Source organism: Saccopteryx leptura, chromosome 2 (genome assembly GCF_036850995.1).
Source record: "Saccopteryx leptura isolate mSacLep1 chromosome 2, mSacLep1_pri_phased_curated, whole genome shotgun sequence".
In the NCBI taxonomy this organism is placed as follows: Eukaryota; Metazoa; Chordata; class Mammalia; order Chiroptera; family Emballonuridae; genus Saccopteryx; species Saccopteryx leptura.
In genome coordinates, this window is record NC_089504.1 from 289,772,728 (window position 1) to 289,796,838 (window position 24,111).

Genomic DNA, 24,111 nt, shown 5'->3' on the forward strand with positions numbered 1-24,111 from the left:
AAGAGCATAAAGTGAGCAATGTGCTAACTTAGTACCTGAAATATTGGAATTGCTGCATTACTGACAGTCTTGTATTACCCAGTCATCAGAATACAGAACAATGACAGGGCATGCGGTGATTTTCAGGGGGCCACCGAGTCAGCTGAAGGGACTGGTCCAGGACGTGAAGGCGGCTGAAGCTCTCCACCACTGGTCTGACTGCTAAAGGGGGGAGGAGGGTAGTCACAGAAGGCATTCTGGATCCTCTCATGCTGTTGGACAATGTAGAGATCTCGGCCTCAAACTGAGTAGGAATTATGGAGAATTGTATATGAGCAGGAGGGTCCCCACACATGGGAGGCAGCCACTACTGCGGGACACTGGTCTCTGGACTCATCAGAGAGATAGGAAAAAGAAAGATTCACAGAGACCTTGCAGAGAATTTGTTTCCTTGTTTTTAAATTTTTTATTGATTGATTTTACAGAGAGAGAAACAATTTTTTGTTCCACTTTTTCATGGTTTTTTATTGGTTGACTCTTGTATGTGCCTTACTAGGGATTGATTCTGAAACCTTGGCATTTAGGGACAATGCTCTAACCAAGGAGCTACCTGACTAGGGCTTGTTTTAAAAGAGCTTTTAGCATTAAAGCATCTATCAATTCTGATTTAAGTGTCACTGGTCCTTGGAACTTAAAAAGAACAAGAAAGAGGGAGAGAGAATGCACTTTCTTCTAGAGCAGCGGTTCTCAACCTGTGGGTTGCGATTCCGGCGGGGTCGCCTAAAGCCATCGGAAAATACATAATGCATATCAGGTATTTACATTCTGAATCATAACTAGCAAAATTACAGTTATGAAGTAGCCACCAAAATTATTTTTTGGTTTGGGGTCACCGCAACATGAGGAACTGTATTGCAGGGTCATTCATGGCATTAGAAAGGTTGAGAACCACTGTTCTAGAGGGAGTATTGTGAGTTTCCCACCTTCCTAGGAGGAGTGGCTTCTAAGTTGGAACACAGTTTCTCCTGCCTGAGGGAACCCAAAAGCATAGAGAGGAAGCCCCCAGAAAGCCCCCAGAAAATGGTGTGATATCCACATCTCCTGAACTTAGGAAATCTTTCCCCTGAGGCCTAAAATACTGCCTCTGACCTTGAGTATTCGTGATCCTGACATGAAGACACTTAGTATTACAGAGATTATAATTCATGGGAATTTCAAGTCAGATGGAAGAAAAGAAAATGTATCTTGGGCACTCCCAAGAGAAAAAGACACTAGAAGTTATGTTAAAAGGAGAGATGATGACCTGAGAATTTTGTTGCTGAGGAACTGAAGTGTTGAAGTGTTGTGAAAGTAGAGGCAGCGTTAGAGAAGCACCCTGGCACAGTGGAGGCGGACTTACATCCACCTGGGATCAGAACTCTCAGTCACATCACCGGGACAGCCAGGAGCACAGAGGTGGTGTGTCTCTCCAAGAGCTCGACATTGTTTCCTAACTCCTAACACCTTTAATGAACATTGTGTATGTGTGTGTGTGTGTGTGTAATTGTGATTCTATTTGTATTCTATTTGTGACAATTAAGGTTTTGTTTGTAATATGTCAGTTAACATTTTTGAAATATGAGTTACAGAGGGTTATTTTATAGTTTGGGATGAAGAGAAGCATAGTAAAAATGTTTGGGAGAAGAGGGAGAGAGCAAGTCTATCAGGTAGGGGAAGAGTTATGGCTGAGTAGGACGATATGCCCCTCACATGCTTCTCCGTACTGATTATTAGGTTTTTGTCATTCACCTTTAAGCCCTGTCTTTAATGTCTGGCTTTATGATGTTAGGGTCAGGGCTCTGAAAACCACATTCCTTCTTGGCCAGCTCGCTTCCTGTAGTCTCTGACAACAGAGAGAGCTAGGAAGACTGAAGGATAGGCAGAGGGGCAAGAGCCCTGCTCCATGCTGTCTGCTTCTTGTTTGCCTCCTGCATCTCTCCAGGTCACCCAACCTTACCACCTTGCCCCAGCAGTGGCCGTTCTTTCCAGTAACATCAGTGGGTGCCAAGTGCAATGTTTCCAACTCTCACAGAGCCAGCCGTGTACCCCCTTAGAGGTCCGAGAACACCCGCCCCCAGGTGCTCTTCCTCAGAAGCCTGGGTCCCAGCTACCCAGACCCCTCATCTGAGCTCTAGGACCCCTGCTTCACTGAATAGAGATCCCCCCAGAGGCCTGAGTTTCAATTTCATAGAATCCCTCCTTCAAGTTTCTAAGTTTGAATAATTCCAGCATCTCTGTCCTTCTCTCCCATTCGTAGGGGTGGTAGTAGCTGCAGTTCCAACCTTCATGAACACATATCAACCCTGACTTGCTTTTTCAGTTCTCTAACCCCAAATTCGCAATTCTTTAGATACTGTTCCGTATGTTAAACTAAATAACATAGTTTCCAGTTCCTGGCCTTCAGTGACAGCGGGACTGGTTTTAGCACTAACGAAGACCAGGAGTTGAAGGAATTGTGTTCATGAGGACTCGGGGAGTCTTGAAAGCAAGCAATGCTGGTTCAGGACCAGGTGACAAAGAGAGACAGAGATGAGACCAGATATGTTCACCCTCCCCAGCACATTTACAAGTAAGATAGAGCAGTCTAGAACAAGATGGGGAGCAGTTCGTTTTATTGGTTCATTTCAGGAAGGGACATGTCAAGGAAATAACTTGGGGAATGGCATAAGAATTGCTATCTTGATTCCCAAGGCAGGCTACAGAGATGGAATCAGAGGCCAAAGGTGAGGTTTTTAGGAGAGGACAAGATTGCTAGATTTCAAGTCCGAAGAATCTTTTGAATAGAATTTGAAGTCTTCAAGCCTGACCTGTGGTGGCACAGTGGATAAAGCATCGACCTAGAATTTGAAGTCTTCACTTAAAATATCTCAGCAACACAAGCAAGCCCAATGAAGATGATCTTTCACCTTTAGTGCCTCTTATTCTGCTTTTTTCGGCTGAGGGTCCACTTCAACAGCAGCCTCCAGAGGACTGACCACTGTCCCCTCCGCAGCAGCTGGAGCCCCCTCCGCAGCAGCCTCCAGAGGACTGACCACTGCCCCCTCCGCAGCAGCCTCCAGAGGACTGACCACTGCCCCCTCCACAGCAGCTGGAGCCCCCTCCGCAGCAGCTGGAGCCCCCCGAGGGCTGGGGGCAGCACTCAGAGCTTCGGTGTCTGAGGCGGAAAGACCTGCGGTGCCTGTGGTGGCTCCGGCAGCAGCCACCACCCCCAGAGCTGTGGCCACAGCAGCCACCACCCCCGGAGCTGTGGCCACAGCAGCCCCCAGAGCTGACACTGCAGCAGGAAGAGACTGGCGGGCACTTGGGGGGACACTTAGGGGGGCATTTTGGGGTGGGGCACTTGGGCGGGCACTTGGGCGGGGGCTGGCACTGCTGCTGGTTCTGCTGGCAGGACATCTTGAGGAGTGGGCAGGCGGGTGTTCAGGAGCTGAGGAGAGTCAGTCAGAGAGTCAGCCCCACACACAGGCCACCCATGTCCCCTGCCCTTGCAGCATCATTCTAGTCTCTCTTGTTTGACAGTTGTGAGATCAGACATAGCTAAACCATCTCTGACATTTATATCACCCTTACTAGTTTACCATGTGCCTCAAACCTCATTTGGAAGGTTTTTAAACAATATAATCTCCAAATATATAATGAAAGTTGATGCCCTTTAACATTTCTTAAGTGCCAGAGAGAAGACCAGGCAATAAATTTGCTCTGAGTCAGCATTCATTCTACAACCTCACCAAGACTCTTGAGCATGTCCAATGTAGGATTATTTTAGAGCAGAAAGCCTCTTTAAGGAAAAAGCAAACTTATTCTCTCTGGGAAGGATTTCTGATATGGTTTGGTTTGGCAGAATATAGAAAATTGTAACTGCAAAGTGCCTTGGAGTCAATTTCTCCCAATCAACTCAATTTATGAATGAAGAAAGTAAAACCAAAAAGCATGAATTCACTGGCCCAATCTACTCATTAGCATGTCACAGTTCACTTTCCAGGTTCCCCGGATACCAATCCAACACTCTGTCCTTTATTGTCCTGCTCCCCAGGCCTGCTCCCCAGGCATGTCACAGGGCTTCTCAACTCCAGTGTACACCCATCCTCCACTATGAATCTTCTTGGAGTCTAGATAGCTCCACAGGTGTCCCTGGTTCTGCCTGTTAAGTACTAATGCCCTCAGCATATTCTTTCCACAAATAGATATGGCTGTATTTCCAAAATTATATTCCCACTAAACAACCCCACCCTGGCACAATCTAGCAATGAGTATTTTTATTCCCTAATGCCGGAGAAACATACCCTGCAACTGAAAACAATTTGGTTTCTCTAAACCTCTAACAGCAGCCACACAAATCATCCCGGTAACTCGTGGTCTCTCTCACCCATCACACCCTTGCCCTCTCCTTCAGATTTTCTTGGCCCTCATTCTTGCCAACAACTCCAACCCCCAAGGTTCTGCCCACCTGCCCTCCTGCCCTGGTCTGAGCATTCTACTGTGGAAGGCCCTGCTCCATTTTCAGTGGACACTTACCAGGTGCACAAGCAGCACAGGGTCCGTCACCACCTCAGGAGGGAGTGATGGAGGTGCTCTGTCCCCAAGGCCCTTTTATGCCGGCCTGCCCGAGGAGGTGAGACAGGGCCTGGGCATGAGAGGACTGCTTCCTGCCACCCACATGGTCTTGTGACATGTGATGATGGGCCACTCCATGGGGCTCAAGGCAGCAACTCCTGGCTAAAAAAGTACCTGCTTAAAAGGGGGGCTTGTGGTGGGTGGAGATGTATGTCATCATCCCTCTGTTGCTTTCTTTTCTATCAAAGATGGCTCTTCATTCACACTTATGGAGCCTGGTTACTCAAGACCTTTTTTCCTGCCACCCTAGATATTAATTTTCCATCTGGACCTTTGAATCTAGATGGCTTGGTGTGAAAATTTATATGTTTAAAATGTGTGTGTTTGTGTGTTTGTGTTTGTGTGTGTGTGTGTGTGTGTGTGTGTGTGTGTGTGTGTGTACCATAGTGGTTTCAAAGAAAAGCGCTGGAGATCTCAACAAAGTATTCAACATCTTTGAATCTCAGTGCTCTGGTCTTTTAAATACTGATGATAAAAATGTCTTCGTTTTAGGATCTACAAATTACGATGGCAAAAGGGAAGTAGGTAAGATAATATGCAACACTTGGTGACATTTAGGAGATAATAGATAGATAGATAGATAGATAGATAGATAGATAGATAGATAGCTAGATAGATAGATAGATAGATAGATGACAGAAAAATAGGTGCTGACATGGATTTTAAATAGTGGGATGTTTTAAGTGGGATTTTTTTTTAAAGTAGGTGGATCTTGTTCAAACTAAATGCCATATTTCCTTCCTATATATATATCAATGAGTTTGACTTTAGATCCAGAATAAATGCAGGAAAAGAAGACTAAAGATAGAAATATTACCCTAAATATTGCCAAAAACTAACAGTCTTCTGGAGCAAATCTGAAGGGGTGAGATGAAATAAAAATGGGAAGGGTTAAGAGAAGAAACATTCAAAAAGGTGTTCTTAAAGAGTAGCTTTAAATGGTGTCATTAGAATTCTTAAGAACAGACATATTGAATATTCAAATATAAATTTGTTGCATCATTGCAATATAAATTTTCCATGTTTCCCATGTTCAAAAAGAACCAAATTGAAATTCTATAAACAAAAATCACAATATTTGAAAAAAATAAATATGTTCAAATTTAAATATGTCAAAAAATTTATTGATTGTCTTAGCAGGTAGTAAACTATAGAAGAACAGATTGGTGAACTTGAACTTGAAGAAATTATTTAAACTGAACTAAAGAAAGGGAAAAATATTTAATAAAATAAACAGATAATCTAAAATTATTCAATAGAAAACAGTCTAACACTCATGTATTTGGACTCCCAAAGGAGAAAATGAATAGAATGAAGGATTAAATGTACCTTAAAATCTTGGTCAAATTATTTTCAAATTTTATGAAAACCATCAACCTCTAGAACCAAAAAAGTAATAAATCCTAAACAGGATAAATAAAAAGAAAATCAATTAGTGGTACAATATATCCACAGAGAGGGTACAAATTTGTCTTGGAAAATAAATGAACAAGAGAGAACTCTAAGGAAGCCTGTCCAAGAAAGATTTGTCAGACAGGTCTGCTAGAAGATAGTCTTCAAAAGGCAGAGAGACTTTGATCTGTGGTGATAGCAGGGTGGAGGGAGAAGAACATCATTGGGGAAGAAGCAGTATAGGTGGGGATCTGTGTGGGGCAGGGGAATACAGGTGGTCTTTTGTGACCAGTGAGTGATCCAACCTGACTAGAAGTTAAGGCATGTGTGATGGACTGGGGAGGAAGGCTCAGGATGAGGCTGAGAGCAAGACTGGATCAGACTGGGGAGACTCTTGCTAGGAGCTGTCCCTGGTTTAATTGAATGTTCACCAGAAATCCACCGAAGACCTTAGTTTGATTTTATTATTGTTACTTTTATGTTTGTAATTTTAGCAAGGTCAGAATAATTACATTAATGTTGGATCCTAATATGACAGGGGACTATGTGGCAGTCCCTGAGATGTAGGACAACAGCAGGAAGGAATAGGATGAGACAATACCATCACTGCTAATGATGTCATTACAGACCTGCAATCCCTTATTCACAGTCTCCCAATCCAAGCACCTTAAAACTGAGTTTCTTGTCTGTTTGTTAAGGACACTCATTTGGTGGTTAAAAAACAACAACAACAAAACAACTCTGAACTGACAGTGAGGTCTCTTCACCTTACTGTGGATATTTATATGTTCTGTTGCAGACATATTAATGGCTTCCCCAAGGGGTAGGAGTCCTGAGCCATGGGTGTGGGGAACCAGACTGCACACCAGATGTGGTAGACTCCTTGGTTTGAATTCCTTGGTGTTGAGGTTGGACATGGCCTCCTCTGAAGTAAACCTGTATTGTTGCTAAGAAATTCTATTCACTATACTGTCTTCCTTTTTAAAAAAGTTCTAAATCTCATCTTGCATCAAGGGTTTCAGATGAGAGATTATGATCTCTTGTTTATATCCTTGGATTACTTGCAGAACAGAGAAATATAAAATTTTTCAGTAATATCAACTTTCTCTAATAATTAGTGCTTTAGCTAAGAGAGCCCGCTATACCAGTCTGCCTATATTCACAAAGTTGAGCAAGCCTCAGGTCCTCCCCATTTTTAATTGACATCCCAAGATTTTCCCAACTCAATCATACCATTCAACTTAATTCATAATGCATTCCTATGTGGTGTATTTCCTTTAATTATTCTCAACTATTCAATTCTATTCAGTGGGGGACCCAGAGAACAGAAGTGTGGGCATTAAAGGCCCTCCTAGGATCGTTGTGTATTTCTTTCTCTTTTCCTATTGGGCCCAAGACAACCTGTTCCCAAATATCTCACAATGGCATATTGATTAGTTTGAATTAAAATAATTAACCAGAAGCCAGTGCCAGAAGTGTACCTTGACCCTCCCTTCTATCCTGGAATGCAGAAAATAAATCTCCCCTGTGAAAAGTGTCCTCCCTACACCCAGAGGACACTCCCATATGCTAGAGATAAACAACTCAGAGCCCGAGAGTCTAATCAAGTCTTACTGCCTCTTTTCCATTTTACTACTTTGTTTCAACTCCTCACTAACAAATACCCAAACCTTGCTTAGATTTCTTTCTAAACCAGTACTACCTTTCTTTGTCTTGTCAATTTTTCACAAATTTATTGTTTCTTTGTCTAAAACATTTAACAAAGTTTCCTGGTTCAATCATTTCTTATTTTATGACCTGAGCGTTATATGGTGATTCTCCTGTGCACATGTATTCAGTTGGTTTTCTTCCTGGTATACAGTCTTGTGTCACTTCTATTATTGGTCCAGTCATCAGAACAAAAGAAGAGTCGGGGGGGAATTCGCCCCTTCCCAAAACTGCCTTTACCTATAAAACCTATTAACTGATCTCTCTTTGTGTTAAAATGTCCTATGTTATAATTTTTCAAGACAATGGAAATTCCTGCTTATATTTTATTCAGGTTGCTACTGGCATTCCTGTGAAGAGTTAGAAAGGGAGTATTCTGAGCTATTGGGTAAGTTTGCCAATTATAATAATTAAGCCATAGACCATCTATTAGTCATAATAGTCATAACAGCCAAGATAATCTACCCTTCCAAAATCGGCACTCATTTCCCTCAAGGGCAAAATAAAAAGTTTCCATGGATCCTTAAAGCTGGAATTCTTTGCTTGAGTTTACATGTGCTCCTGCATTGCATCCTAGAGTGCCTTCACTGCTCAAGGATGAGAATCTCTGGTGGATGGGGAGTGTCCTGAGGGCAAGGCCTGAGCATCTTTCCTCTAACTTAGTGCTGTCAATGAGGGAGGGTGAGTGGGTGCAGCACCCCACTCCCCACCCAAGAGGGAGCATTTGACTATTTGAAGACAGGTTTGATCTTCACACCTAAGAGAAAGGGGGTTGTGTTTGACACTGTCATCTAGTGGGATAGGCCTGGGATACTACTTAACACCCTATCCTGCACAGAACAGCACTTCCAGAACAAAGAATCATCCAGCCCAAAATGTCATTGTTGCTGAGAGGGAGGAACCTTGCTCTCCTGCAGGAGGATTAAGACTTGTATACTCACTGGAAACAGCTTCTGCATTTCTGGTCAAATCAAACAACCCTCTGAGGAATGCTGATGAGATGCTGTGGAATAAACTGCTTAATTAAATGATTGCTCAATCCAGCCCTTTTATCCAGGCTCGGTCAAGTCAGAAGGTCTTGCAATGACTAAGGGCCAAACCCAACTCAAGCCCAAAAGGTATTTCTGATTGACTGATAACCCCTCCCTGGTACTTCCTCTCCCTCTAGCTGACCCAAGGAGCCATGCCAATGGCAAACTGGCTGGGTGGCATCCATACCGATGACCGTTTGTGATAGCTGCACACCTCACTATCCTTGAACCCAATGTATCTGAGCTTTCTGTTCCTCAAATCTTATAATCCCTCTGGATCCAACTTTTTGCCTGAGCCATTTCTCCCACGATCACCCCATCCATTGCCTGTGTGCCACTCCTTGTCCCTTTACTCCTCCAATTCCTCCTTCTTAAAACGTCCCTGATTTGCCCCAGATGGCCTCATTTATTCCTATTTGTGCTTCTTTCCACTCATTCGGCCTCTTCCTGGGCCTTGAGTTGACTTGCCTCGGTGGCCCAATCTGCTCATCAAATGGCCATTTCCCCAGCGCCAATTAGTATCTCTTTCTCTACCTCTCCCCTTAGGGGTGAAGACATCATTGCCAAAAGCAAATATGCTTTAAGAGTTTTATAATATACAAAATGTCTTTAAATAACTTACCTAATTTAATCTTCAATGTGACCCACTGTGTATGTACTTGATTCTTGAACAACACAGAGGTTAGAGGTATAGACCCCTCACGTGGTCAGAAATCCACATATAACTTTTGATGCCCCCAAAGTTTAACTATTAGTAACTAACCGTTAACTGAAAGCCTCACCAATAGCATAAACAGTTTATTAATATATTTTGTATTTTATACGGATGATATAGTATCCTTATATTAAAGTAAGCTGAAGAAAAGAAAACATTATTAAGAAAATCATAAGAAAGAGATAATACATTTACATTATTGAAAAACTGCATATAAGTGAACCCAGGCAATCCAAACCCCTGTTGTTCAAGGTTCAACTATATTTTTTGGTTAGCCACATTTTATAGATGATGGAATAAGGTGTCAGAAAAATTGCCTAAATTAATAAGTAGTAGAACTGGAGTCAAACTCACACCTCATGATGCCTCTCCTATGTCCTTTCTAGTGCATTCAGGTGGAAGTTTCCACACTCTCCTGAGACTCTTGTCTCACACACCAAGCTCAGTCCCCTCCCCTTTCTATGCTGTCTGAGATGCCTGCCACCATCATCCCTATGACTGTATTTGTTCTTATTGTCTTATTTATATTTAAATGTTATAATTTCTAAAAATATATCATTCTTCTCCTCTGCTAGAACATCACTTCCATGAAAACAGGGGTCTTTGTTCTGTTCACGGAGATATCCCAAGCATCCAGAATAGTGTCTAGTATGTATTAAAAATGGATTAATGTTTGAAAACATATTTGTTGAATGTATGAATAAACAGTACATTCTATTTTCAAAGAGTTGTACTAAATTATTTTCTTTATTTCTAGCCAGCATCTTCCTCTTGTGGTTTCCATTCATTGGATTTAAGCTCTTGAGTTTTACCTTTTCTGAAAGAAAACTTTCACATAATGCCAGGGAGCAACAAGCTACTCCTTTGAAAACACAACATTACTCTTCCGTCCACAGGGACATAAACCAAGTTTTGGAGCAAAATAAGCCTGGGTTTGGATTCTAGCATTAGCAGGTCTTAGATATTTGGCCAGACAAATTAGTTAACTTCGTGAGAATGTAGGATTCATGTCTCATGTGGTGACTGGCACACAGTAGATCATCATCCTCCAGCCTCACTCCCATTTGACCTGAGCTGAACACGCTGCCTGGCTGTACACTGTCTGGGCCAAGCAGAGAAAAACTATCATGCTTGTTTAGAACAAGAGTTCATCAACATTGGCCACAGACTATCTCACTCTTGAACCATTTTAATCAACTAAGCTTTCTCCATATGCGTGGCTATATGTACATCCACTCACCTTCTACATGTACAGTTGATCTTTTAACTTAAATTCAGAACTTCACATTTATCTTAATTACGTTTTATCTTGTCAGAATATGTTCATTATTCTAACCCATGTTGAATCAGATATCTGTTCATAGTTCTTCCTGTAACTTAAAGTCACCTGAAATTTAGGTCAGTTTCTTATCAAGTCTTCCTTAAAGATGTTGACAAGAAAGTTCATTAGAGCAGGAAAGGATGGAGTCCTGGGACCATACAAGTGTTAGGAACCAGGAAGGATGGTTGAGTAAGAAGAAATACTCTGCCCAGGGCTATCTGGCATTATGTCTGTTATGTTGACAATATACCTGCTGTTATCTCTGCCAGGAACACTATCCTCTTTCCTCCATTCATTGGAAAACTCCCACTTATTCTTCATATATTTGATTGTAGTTGACTTTGTAAGCACCTGACCCACTCACGGTTGGGCTTCCACGGCACCCTGTGCCTCCCATATGGACACTCTCACAAATTCCACTGTGGCTCACACTTTATGTAAGCAACACAGTGCTGGCCTCGCTCACTACTGTATTTTCAGGACCAAGCACACTCAGTTCCTGACAGATTGCCAGGTCTTGATAAATATTTGCCAAATGAATGAATGTATTAATATAAGTCTATAAGTGGTTTTCTTCCTGACAGATATAACACTAGAGAACAGAGGGAAGGTATTATTAATCCAGCTCAGGGCTCCTCTGACAAGATGTGGTGAGGAACATGATGTTTGGTTTTGGCACAGTTTGGGTTATTCCTTGGGTTCTAGATACTTCTATTAGGCTTCTAGGTCAGGAAGCTTCACTTTCTGTAGGAACAAGTTTGATGGTCTTTGGTGATGGAAAAGCACATGGGTCATCATGCATCACCCTGTCTTCCTAAGTAGTTTCAGGCCACAGGCATGTAAATCCTCTGGGATGCCCAAGCATGCCTGAAATTAGGAGTATGCTAAAGTATTATTCAAAGTCTTGGTCATCACCTGACTATTCCTCTATATGCCAATAAAGCTTCTACATGTGCACTGCCTGTCTTGTGATTACTTCTAGCTACATATCTATTCCATTGTAAACAGCTGAGCTAGTCCCTTGTGCATGACATTTCTATTTGCTTATTCATCAAGACAATCCCAGTCTGTAGGACAAACTATGGGATGCAGAATTTTTTCCTCTTAATGTTTGGGTAATGCTTAGATCAGGGGTCCCCAAACTTTTTACACAGAGGGCCAGTTCACTGTCCCTCAGACTGTTGGAGGGCCAGACTATAAAAAAAAAACTATGAACAAATCTCTATGCACACTGCACATATCTTATTTTAAAGTAAAAAAACAAAATGGGAACAAATACAATATTTAAAATAAAGAACAAGTAAATTTAAATCAACAAACTGACCAGTATTTCAATGGGAACTATGGGCCTGCTTTTGGCTAATGAGATGGTCAATGTCCGGTTCCATATTTATCACTGCTAGCTATAACAAGTGATGTGATGCACTTCCAGAGCCATGACGCATGCCTCCCACGTCACCGGAAGTAGTACTGTATGTGAGCGACGCCACACTTTGCGGCACCACCACATACAGTACTCTCACTTTCCACCAATGAAAGAGGTGCCCCTTCCGAAAGTGCAGCAGGGGCCGGATAAATGGCCTCGCTTAGATAAAGGAGAGATATACCAAAACTAGGCCTACCATCTCCCAGTAAAAGTATCTGCAACATATACCAGACAACACCTCTCCCTCAGCCATGCATGAGAGCTTTATTCTAGGTACTTTTTGTGGCAGTGAGGTTGGGAATTTAACTGAGAAAAAAGAAGAGACTCTTTGTTCTTCAGGTGCCTCTAGATAAGGTGTCCCCAAACTATGGCCTGTGGGCCACATGTGGCCCCCTGAGGCCATTTATCCTCCCCCCCGCTGCACTTCCAGAAGGGGCACCTCTTTCATTAGTGGTCAGTGAGAGGAGCACTGTATGTGGTGGCTCTCCAACAGTCTGAGGGACAGTGAACTGGCCCCCTGTGTAAAAAGTTTGGGGACCCCTGCTCTAGATGAAAGAGACAAAAATTTCACTATATACACAAGGTAATTCCACACAACCTCCCACAAAAATAGCTAACAATCAGCTCCATCTTATCACTACAACCTACTAATGCTGTGGCCACTGTGAACAACTGTAAACTTTCCTGTAAATTTTGAGCAGGTTCATGCACTTGGCTATTCACTATAGCAATGCTTTCTGTCTCCAGCTGATCAGAATAATTTTCAGATGGGTCCTTGATTTTTCTCTGTGGAAATCTAAATTCAATAGGTCTGGGATGACTTCTGGGATTCTGTGTCTTTAAGTGGGTTCCCAGGTCATTTTACCCTAGCTTAGTGCCCACAACCAAGAGGAATTATGGCTAGGCCACCTCATCTGGAAGGAACCTCTGAGAACATCTAGAGCAATTAACTCTTTCTACAGTGAGGATGCCAATTTCAGGGAGGGAGGTTGAGGAAGAGGAAAAAAATAGAGAAAGCAGAGAGATATAAATAGGATTTGAAGGTTGGAAGATTGGGCATGATCCCAATCTCTCTTCCATTCAATTGGACTTGGCCCCTCATCCCTGGAAGCCAAGCCCTCCTTATAGGCAGCATGCTGAGAGGTCAGGCATAAGAGTCTGGCCACCTCTGCCTCATGTCTGTGACTTAGACAATGTGTTGGCATTTCTGGCAATAGTATGTCAAACTGTGAAATGAAAACAACACCATGCAACATGTGTGTTGCCTCAGATTATTGTGAGATTCAAAAGGGAATCTCTTTCACAGATCTTCGTGCATCTTTAAAGAACTTTATAAATGATCTGTTTTAAAAATCTGATTTTGAATCCTCATCCCTGGTCTCAAGGACTCTAATTTTTGTTCAAATGATTGACATAGAACAGGGGTAGGGAACCTATGGATCGCAAGCCAGATGTGGCTCTTTTGATGGCTGCATCTGGCTCACAGACAAATCTTTAATAAAAAAATAATAACGTTAAAAATATAAAACATTCTCATATATTACAATCTATTCATTTCCTACCGCTCATGTTCATGGTTGCGAGTGGCTGGAGCCCATCACAGCTGTCCTCTGGGACAACATCAAATTTTTGTTGAATAATGCTTAACATACATGGGTTGTTGTGAGGTCAGAAAGTAAACTTCCCTCCTTTTAATCAAATAATCAGCTAGCTAATTGGAGAAACCCTTTTGATGAAGAAGATGGCTAAAAGAAAAAAAGATGAGGAATATCATACTTTTCAGCAGGAATGGACAGAGGAATTCACCGTTGTGGAGAGAACAATTTCTGCAGTGTGTCTAATTATGCAACAATAAAATTGCATCAATGAAATGGTCAAATATAAAGAGGCACTTTGAAACATGCCATACTACATTTGCATCAAAATATCCAGTGGGGGACAGCAGGAAGAAAGCATGTTAAGAGCTACTGTGCAGAGTGCAAGCTAGTCAGCAGCATCTCTGTATTTGGACCCAACAATGTGACTGGAATTTGGCTAGCTTTGCTGGTGCTTTAGCAATTGTGGAAAGCCATTCACAGATGGGGAGTATGCCAAAACATTCATGCTTGATGTTGCCAATGAAGTTTTTGATGACTTTTCAGATAAAGACAAGATAATCAAACAAATAAAAGACATGCCTTTGTCATCAAGAACTTTTCACGATCGTACCATCATGATGGCAAATCAAATTGAGGCAACAAAAGTGAAGGACATAAATGCAGCACCATTCTTTTCTCTCGCTTTGGATGAGTCAACAGATGTAAGCTATTTATCCCAGTTCAGTGTGATTGCAAGGTACACTGTTGGTGACACACTACGTGAGGAAAGTCTTGCTGTTTTGCCTATGAAAGAGACAACAGAGGGGAGGATTTGTTCAAGTCTTTCACTGAGTTTGCTAAAGAAAAAAAGCTACAGATGGATAAACTTATTTCGGTGTGTGTGTACTGATGGTGCTCCATGCATGGTGGGGGAAAACAGAGGATTCGTAGTGCTTCTTTGTGAACATGAAAAGAAACCCATCCTAAGTTTTCACTGCATCCTACATCGGGAGGCGTTTTGTGCTCAGATGTGTGGCAAGCAGCTTGGTAGGTGATGTTGCTGGTCATTTGGGTGGTCAACTTTACTGTTGCCCGAGTTTTAAATGATAGTCAGTTTAAAACACTGCTGGATAAAGTTGGGAATAATTGTCCTGGTCTGCTTCTGCACAGCAATATGCGTTGGTTGTCAAGAGGAAAGGTGCTCAGCCGTTTTGTGGCTTGTCTGAGTGAAATTGGACTTTTCTTGAAATGAAAAATGTTGAGCATCCTGAGTTAGCTAACACTGAGTGGCTCCTGAAGTTCTACTATCTTATAGACATGACTAGACATCTGAACCAGCTCAATGTGAAAATGCAAGGTGTTGGAAATACAGTCTTATCCCTTCAACAAGCAGTGTTTGCATTTGAAAACAAGCTGGAACTCTTCATCACCAACATTGAAACAGGTCGTTTACTACACTTTGAAAAACTGGGAGAGTTTAAAGATGCATGCACAGCAAGTGACCCTGCTCAACATCTTGATCTCCAGCAGCTAGTAGGCTTCACATTTAATCTCCTGCAGTCATTCAAAGCATGCTTTTGAGAATTTTGTGAGTGTACTCATCTTTTTAAGTTCATCACCCATCCACATGAATGTGCAGTGGACAGTGCTGGCCTGAGTTATATCCCCAGTGTCTCCATCAGAGATTTTGAGCTACAAGCTGCTGACCTGAAGGCCTCAGACATGTGGGTGAATAAGTTCAAGTCACTGAATAAAGATTTGGAAAGACTTGCACAACAGCAAGCAGAGTTGGTGAGAAAACACAAGTGGGGAGAAATGAAAAAACTTCAACCCAAGGACCAGCTGATTGTCAAAACTTGGAACGCATTTCTTGTCACATACCACACATTGCAGCATACAGTAAATTTCTGTACTGACAATGTTTGGTTCTATGTATGCAGTGCGCAGTCTTTCTCACATCTAAAGAACATTAAGACCAACCTACAATCACGTTTAACAAATGGAAGTCTCAATGCCTGCATGAAGCTTAACCTCCCACCTATCAACCAGACTACAAAGCCATCAGCAAAACCATGCAGCACCAGAAGTCGCATTAATGGTAAGAAGTACTTTATTCATCATTGGTTAGCAACAGCATAACAATGTTATTAAAAAGAATTCAGAGACTTATTGTTAAAAGTGTTGGTCTTACATAAAATGCACACATTTACTTGTATTTAGTGTTAAACATATTGTATGGCTCTCATGGAATTACATTTTAAAATATGTGGCATTCATGGCTCTCTCAGCCCAAAAGGTTCCCGGCCCCTGTCATAGAAGGAAAAGGCAGAGAGCTGAAGGCTGGTCATCAGCAAAGGGTGAAGATTGGGAGGGAAAGCTGGGAGGGGTCACCTGAAGCCCTTGTTGAAGGAGAGGATATCCTAAACATACTGAGTTCACAGTTCCTATTGTCAAATGCATTTTAAAACTCCAAAGTTTTTAAAGCATACAGACAGAAATGGCAGACACAAAGAAACATGCAAAGCCCACAAAGGACATGCAGACACACACTCGTGGGTACCCATTTCCTCTAACTGCTACAAACCCTTCACAGTGGGCCTGCCTGGGGGCTCAAAGCTGGGCATCCGACCAGAGGAAGTAAAGGACCTCTGAGACCAGTCCAGACTAGCCCCAGGAGAGACAAGTGCCATGTGTCCTGAGCTCTAGTGGCCTCAGAGATGGCACTGAGGTTGGCTCTGGCAGCCCTGGCCAGTGAAGGAGCACCAGGCCATTCATGGTTCACTGGCTCAGTCCCAGCCTGGCTCACCCAGAGGCCCCTCCATTCTCCCATCACTCAACCCCTTTCCAGGCCTAGTTATTCTTAAGACCAGAGTCTGTCCTCAGAGGGTAGACAGTGCAGTCATGGGATCATTACAATATAGAGCCTGTGTCCTGCCTTGGGGGTAGGCAAGGTGTGGATTCTTAGGTGTGAATGTCCCTCTCTCAGCTAAGACTGTTTCTTCTGTGCCTTGAGGATGGACTGCTTAGGGGTCTTTGTCCAGGAGTGTATTGGAGAGAACAGGAGAGATCTAATGAGAATCTGGGGTTTCCAAGCCTGTCTTCATCCTGTTCTCCCACCCAGGGGCCTGGGCAATGGAAACCTAGCAATGTCCCATGGAGTCACTTTGGACTGCCATGTACCACAGAGCAGATACAGTCCCAGAGCAGCCTGGATTCTAAGAAAGAAGGCAGATGAGGGACTGGTAAAAATAACTCGTTCAATAAATGAGATGACTCCAAAATTGTGTTGGAAAGATGACTGGGTTGGAACAGGAAGCTCTCTGGAAGAAGAGCAACTGCAACCAAGATGAAAGGCACTGTGTGAAGAACAGAGTGCAGGCTTGGATTCGAGTTTGGCTGTACGCTTTTGGCAAGTCACATATCTCCTGCGTGCTTAGGTGTCCAACTGTGAAGAATGGTGAGATAGTAATGCCTGTGTGATGGGCTGTTGTGAACACTGGAGGAGATTTTGTGTGTGTGTGTGTGTGTGTGTGTGTGTGTATTTACTTATTTATTTATGTAGTTTACCCTTGAACAACATTGTTTTGAACTGCAGAGGTCCACTTCTGTGTGAATGTTTTTCAATACTGTAAATGTATCTCTTCCTTAAAATTTTCTGAATGGTGTTTTCTCTAGCTTACTTTACTGTAAGAATACAGTATATAATACAAATAATATACAGAATACATGCTAATCGACTGTTTATGTTATTGGTAAGACTTCTAGTCAATAGTAGGCTATTAATAACTAAATGTTAGGGTGAGTCAAAAGTTATATGCAGATTTCAAGTACACATGGGTCAGCACCATTAACTTCCATGTTGTTCAAGAGTCAACTGTATATTCTATATTTCATATTCTACCTATTTAAGGTATTTTACTAAACTGGTTACAAGCAAACATCAGAAATGCTTGGAGGTCAGGTTAAAACAGCTTTCTGAGTCTCACTCCCCAAGTCCCTGTGTCAGTAGGTCTGGCTGGGGCAATGCACTTGTATTTCTCACGAGGCCCTAGGTGCTGCCGATACCATTGGTCCAGATACCACACTTTGAGCACTTGTGTTAGGCTGCAAGCTTTCTGACAGCAAACAAGGGTTCTGTCTGTCCCTTTCACCAGTGTCTTCTTAGCAAACGAGCAGTTTTTAGAGATGAAATTAAGTAAGACTCATGGAGACAAAATACCTCAGCAAGGTAACTTTAATAACTTCTGCAGAAGGGCATGCTGCTGCTATCGAAAGCCAGCCAGCAAGCCCACGGGCAGAGGGAAAATTCTGTTTTTATCCCTAACACAGGTCCTAGGATGCTGGGTCTTGCTCCATTGGCTGGAGTGTTGACTGTACAATCTTATTTTTTTCCCAATTGGCTAGTTTAAATGGCCGCACCAAGGTGGAAGGGAGAGATGGGGATACCATTAACTAGGTAGGGGGGTTGAGGAATGGTCGGATGAACGGATGAAGGGGGCTGGGGGATTGGTAAACAAGTTAGTTATTTCTCACTCTATTCCCCGTCAGAGGAATCTGAATGAAGGGGGTTGGAAAACCAGTTGAAGAAAAGAACCTGAGTTAAACATTTCCTTCACAGTGACTACTGTCAATGAATAAATAGATTTCTCATGAAGAGCTTAGTTTTTCTTTATATAACAGAGAGTTTTACCAGGTGGTCTCTTTGGTTCCCCACTACTGATATTGCAGGGCTAGGTACCTGGGTGAGGGAAGGATATATTCAGAGCCAGACCCTGGGTCTGTGGTGCCCAGCTATGTTGCTGGGCTGTGAGGCCCTCTGGGGTTGTGACCCTTGAGGCAGAGAGCAGTAGACCAGAGCTTCCGGGTCCAGGCCAGAGCTGCCTCATTGGTATCCTGGCAGCCTCAGGGCTCTCTCTTTCTGGGAGAAGGGCTCACCTCAGGAACGCTGTTCCCCAGCCAGCACTCATCTCATCTCCAGGGAGTGGAAGGAAGAGACACCTGGCTCTCCTGCCCTTCCAAGCCCTGCCTTAATGCTGCTGCCAAAACCAGCATGCTAATAGGATTTGGGAGCAACAGAGGAATGCATCAGCCTCAATGCTCCCTTTTATAGTATATCCCCTTAAAAAAGTGCAAATAGTTTATTATGAAAGAAAGAAGAGTGTATCCCGTGCATAGTATCCCAGGAGCCAGTGAGGCATCCCTTCTCTTCTATCCTCCCCTAACTCCACAGATGTCATCCAGCAGTGACTACAGTCCCAGAGCTGGTGACCTGCCAAACACAGGCCTAAAGATCTTTACCCCTAAACTGAAGAGGAAGAGTTGTCTTCCCTGATCCTTCATTTCTTGTGCCTTTTTAGTCTCTTTTTCCCAGTAGGGAACAGGGACACTGCACTAAAAACCCACGAAGTAGCCCACTTGGTCTAGTCTAAGGAAAGTTCAGCCATGGGAACCACAAATTCAAGAAGAAAAATAATAGCCCTGGCCGGTTGGCTCAGTGGTAGAGCGTTGGCCTGGCATGCAAAAGTCCCGGGTTCGATTCCCTGCCAGAGCACACAGGAGAAGTGCCCATCTGCTTCTCCACCCCTCCCCCTTTCCTTCCTCTCTGTCTCCCTCTTCCCCTCCCGCAGCCAAGGCTCCATTGGAGCAAAGATGGCCTGGGTGCTGGGGATGGCTCCATGGCCTCTGCCTCAGGTGCTAGAGTGGCTCTGGTCGCAACAGAGTGATGCCCTGGATGGGCAGAGCATCACCCCCTGGTGGGCATGCTGGGTGGATCCCGGTTGGGCGCATGCGGGAGTCTGTCTGACTGCCTCCCCATTTCCAGCTTCAAAAAAAATACAAAAAAAAAAAAGGAAAAAAGGCCCTGGCCGGTTGGCTCAGCGGTAGAGCGTCGGCCTAGCGTGCGGAGGATCCGGGTTCGATTCCCGGCCAGGGCACACAGGAGAAGCGCCCATTTGCTTCTCCACCCCTCCGCCGCGCTTTCCCTCTCTGTCTCTCTCTTCCCCTCCCGCAGCCAAGGCTCCATTGGAGCAAAGATGGCCCGGGCGCTGGGGATGGCTCTGTGGCCTCTGCCCCAGGCGCTAGAGTGGCTCTGGTCGCAACATGGCGACGCCCAGGATGGGCAGAGCATCGCCCCCTGGTGGGCAGAGCATCGCCCCTGGTGGGCATGCCGGGTGGATCCCGGTCGGGCGCATGCGGGAGTCTGTCTGACTGTCTCTCCCTGTTTCCAGCTTCAGAAAAATGAAAAAAAATAAAATAAAATAAAAAATAAAAAAAAAGGAAAAATAATAACGAAATAAAAAGCTCATCCCAGAGAGTCAAGAAGAAGTAATAAACAGGCATTACATAAGACTCAGGATCCGAGGGCAGCATCATATTTATTGTTACATGGCCTCCTCTTGTCCTGGTCTCGGGGATTGTGAATCAGGACAGATCATGGCCCAAATGCTCATCCACAAGTCTTGCTGGGAGCTGCCTGCCTCAGGAGAAGCAAGGGACTTTAGGAATATTGACTTCACTCAAATGGGAGTTTACAACCTAGTTGGGCAGGTAACACAGACACACCTGAAAAGTAAAATAGTTCTAGAGATGTTGCAAGGCATTTGCCAAAGGGATGGTATGGATGACACAGTGAGTTCTAGGAAGTCAGCGCAGGCTTCTGTGGGCAGAAACAAGTAGAAGAGTCCCCAAGGAAGAGGCCTTGAAAGTTGGTTAGATTTCAGATGTTGGAAGTAACAGAGAAGTTGCCCAGGAATGGGGGGACGGGAGATGAACAGAAGCTTGGCGACAGGGATATCTAAGGTATGTTCTGGGGAACACCCAAGATGTGCCCTGGTGGTGAGACTGGTTTGTCTAGAACTAAGGATACATATAGCAGAGGAGTCAGATGTGAGGCTGCAGAGGTGTCTGAGCCCCAGTTGTGTATCCTGTGATGACATGCAAAGGAGCTTGGACATAACCTCTGCAGCAGGAGCCCCTGACTGGCTTTGGAGCATTGCAGACAAGAACACAGAAATTGTGACTGCTGGGAAAGGAGGAGCAACCTTTTCAGGGCAGGAGGCAGGAATGTTTCAGCTGTGCTTACTTTAAAAATAGGCAGAGGGCCCACCTTTCGCTCCAAAAGAGGTGCCTCCTTGGTCTTTATAACCACCCAGACGCTGTGGCTCTGGAAATACATCACTAGGTCCATAGCTAGCACCACTCCCTCCACTCTGGTTATAACCAGAGCTGGGGGGCTCCCTGTCTAGGTGGCATGGCCGGGACTCATGAAAACCTAGGTCTCCTGGGTCTGGAATGGGATTTGGGTTTGAGCACGGGCTGGGACAGCGACGAGGCTGCACATAGGGCTCTGGGCTTTGGCAGGGTGCTGGACGACGAATTGGCTCTGGACGAGGTTCTGTGCACTCACTGAACTGTGGCTGTGGCTCTGGAAACTCTGGGTGAGGTCGTGGGGCTGGATGTGGGGCAGGACGTGGGGCTGAACTTGGCTCTGGACACATGCAGGGTTCGGAAAGTCTCCTCGGTAGAGGGCACGGGCGGCGCTCTGGGCTTGCACATGGTTCTGGGCGTGAGCATGGACGGGGGGCAGGTCGTGGACGTGGCAGCAGTGATGGCTCTGGACATTGGTCAAAACTCCGGGGTGGACAGCAGTTTGGGAGTGGATATGGCTCTACACGTGGTCTCAGATCCGGGCAGGAGGCACCCCAGGAGGGTCGTGGAGGACAACTTTCATAGCGGCGTCTGATGGGAGGAATCTGAACAGGACGCCTCTGGGGGGGAACCTGCTTAGGGCAGCAGGGCGAGGAAATCTCTACACGGTACTTGGGTCCATATCTTGAAGTGGGACCCCGAGAACAGTCACTGTTATAGATGGGCTCGGAGCAGCGGGGTGGGGTGCAGTAGTTGTAGGAACCCGAAGGACATCTTGATGGGGCGCAGCTGCCATAGTAGGGCTCGGAGTGTTGTGGCGGGAAGCAGCTGCGGGAAGAAGGCTGCAGCTGGCGAGGAGGGAGGCATCGGCTGGTGCTCTGAGAGCGACGCTGTGTGGGGTAGCTCCCGTAAGAGCCCTGGGTCTGGCATTGGGGTGCATAAGTGCGGAATGAAGCCCGGGACTGACGCTGGGGAGCACAGCCGTTGAAGGAGCCCTCATATCGGCACTGGGTGGAGAATCTTCCCTGAGACTGGTATGCTGGGGGACACGCTAAGTAAGTCTGGACAGGCTGGGGAGCTGGATAGGGCACGTAGGTTTGGGCTGGGCACTCCACATAGCAAGTTTCTGTGTAACAAACCGGAGCACATGCTACATAACAGGTCTGAACAGGGCCTGGGGCTTCACACTGCATGTAGCAAACCTCAGACTGGCATGGAGCCTGGCAGTTCACCTGCGTGGTCTGGGATTGGCATGGAGCCTGGCACTTCACCTGCGTGGTCTTAGACTTGCAGGGAGCCTGGCATTTCACCTGGGAAACTTGAACGGGGCTTGGTGCGGGGCACTCCACAAGTTGCATCCCACAAGGGGCTTGAACCACCACCTGGCTCCCGGGACAGGGGGATGGGGAGGGGCAGAAGGAGGAACCCTTCACACAGCACTGGGGGAGTGGCATGCAGTACTGAATCCGCTGCTGGTCACACATGGTTCCGATGCAGACCTGTGAGCAGGACCTGAGGATAGAAAGACCAGCTTTAATAGGGTGAGAGTTGGGGAGGAGGGGCCAGGACCAAGAAGAAGATACCCTGCCTCCCTCACCCTCGATCTTCACTCAGGAATACTTACTGAGTTATATGACCCAAGATTAGTCACTATTGTTTATAAACCTGCCTTCGATCTGCCAAACGACCTGACTGAAGTTCTGATCTGAGATAGCTCAAGGGCACAACAGGGTTGCAGGTGTCCAGGCTTTGTCCCTGGAGCGTGGGCATACCAACATCCCCCAAAGAAGGGGCTGACAACAAGAGGATTCCCATCACCTCCTGGGGCCCTAAGTGGTGGGAGGGTGCCCCACAAAGGTAGAGGTAACCTGTGCTCTTAAGTCTGTAGTCCAAAGTGGGGACTCCAGCCTCCCAAGAGCTTGAATTTCCTCACACACATTTTCCAAACATGGAAAAAAATATATATATTAAAACAAGCACTCAGGCACCATCTGCACTCAAAGCATCCAATGAAAAGTAAAGACTCCAATTATTTATTGGGTAGCTCAAACCTAACATAAAATGTTTGTTTCAAAAATGTTTCTTTCTCTGTATTCAAAGCTTTTTAGGTGAATTTGTTTAAATAGGCCTTCATGAGCATATGCAAAACATGCACATACAAAACACCAGACTTGGAAAGGCTCAAGACCAACACAACAACTTGCCTGGGAGAATTGCCATCCTTAATCACCTGCAAGCTTCAGAAAGTTTCTTTCTTCAGCCCCTCTGAGAGGAGGAGTAGTTACTTAAGAGACAGTAACCCACAAAGTGCCAGGTTCCTAATTACAAGACGGACATTCAGCCACACTTAAAGCCCACAAGTCAGGAACATTACAAACATGACATGAAGGATGCAGGCACACTGTCCAACACTACAACCATAAGCATTCATCCCAGAAGAAACAGAGGGAAGTCCCCTCCATACTCCCCAATCTACCTGTTCACATACAGGCTGCCTAGTGACCAGCTCAGCAGGGAGGCCAGTTCAACAATCAGCTCCCCCAACAAAACTCTTCTCAATAAGCTCCTGAAATACTGAAAATACTTCTCACAAAGGGCAAAGATTTCCATTCTCTATTTATAGAAAATATCTAAATACATGTGCCCTTAGGGAAGACCACCCTCTTACACCCAACTCTGCTCACAGGATAGAAAATACTAATGTATCTTTTCCAGGGAGAGAGGTCCTGAAGAGAACAAATGGAACCTGAGGGTGAGGCCAGGATTCCTGAAGACAAACACACTGAGTTCAGCACCCCATTTCTTCACGTAAACTCCACGGATATTCTTCTTGTGTCCCCTAAAAGTCCAGCAGACTTTTGTGCTTGAGTTGATGTACCACTCTTCCTCTGCTTCCAGCTTCTCCCCTCATTATGTCTCACCCCTGAGGGTCTGAGCCCCCCGAAACATCATCTCCTCCCTGATCCCAGGACCCAGTCCCTAGACTTACCGTCTCAGAGCAAGCAGTCATGCAGGCTGAGGCATCTGGACAGACGGCTGTCTCTATATAAGGGCTCCGGGTTTGACTTAGACCATGAGACAATTGGTTGGCATCTGCCTGGCTCATCACCCAGGTTGGCATTCCAGCAGCTGGTCTCCTCCCTGTGTGCCTGTCCTTGCAGTCA

The 24,111-nt window shown here is 44.8% G+C and overlaps 1 protein-coding gene and 1 long non-coding RNA gene across 2 annotated transcripts; both read right to left on the bottom strand.

Moving 5' to 3' along the window:
* Positions 1 to 2,957: 2,957 nt before the first annotated feature.
* Positions 2,958 to 4,566, bottom strand: LOC136393491 (uncharacterized). Its single transcript, XR_010749095.1, has 3 exons — positions 4,534 to 4,566; positions 3,108 to 3,445; positions 2,958 to 3,071 (listed from the first exon to the last, which is right to left on the bottom strand). It is a non-coding gene; the product is annotated as an uncharacterized lncRNA (long non-coding RNA).
* A 15,592-nt stretch (positions 4,567 to 20,158) lies between these two features.
* Positions 20,159 to 24,055, bottom strand: KPRP (keratinocyte proline rich protein). Its single transcript, XM_066362477.1, has 2 exons — positions 23,937 to 24,055; positions 20,159 to 22,459 (listed from the first exon to the last, which is right to left on the bottom strand). The coding sequence occupies exon 2, from the start codon at positions 22,429 to 22,431 to the stop codon at positions 20,884 to 20,886; it is 1,548 nt and encodes a 515-aa protein (XP_066218574.1). The 5' UTR covers positions 22,432 to 22,459; positions 23,937 to 24,055; the 3' UTR covers positions 20,159 to 20,883.
* Positions 24,056 to 24,111: the final 56 nt, after the last annotated feature.

Coding starts and splice junctions, on each gene's coding strand:
- KPRP (XM_066362477.1), bottom strand. CDS start 22,431: ATGTGTGACCAGCAGCGGATTCAGTACTGCATGCCACTCCCCCAGTGC.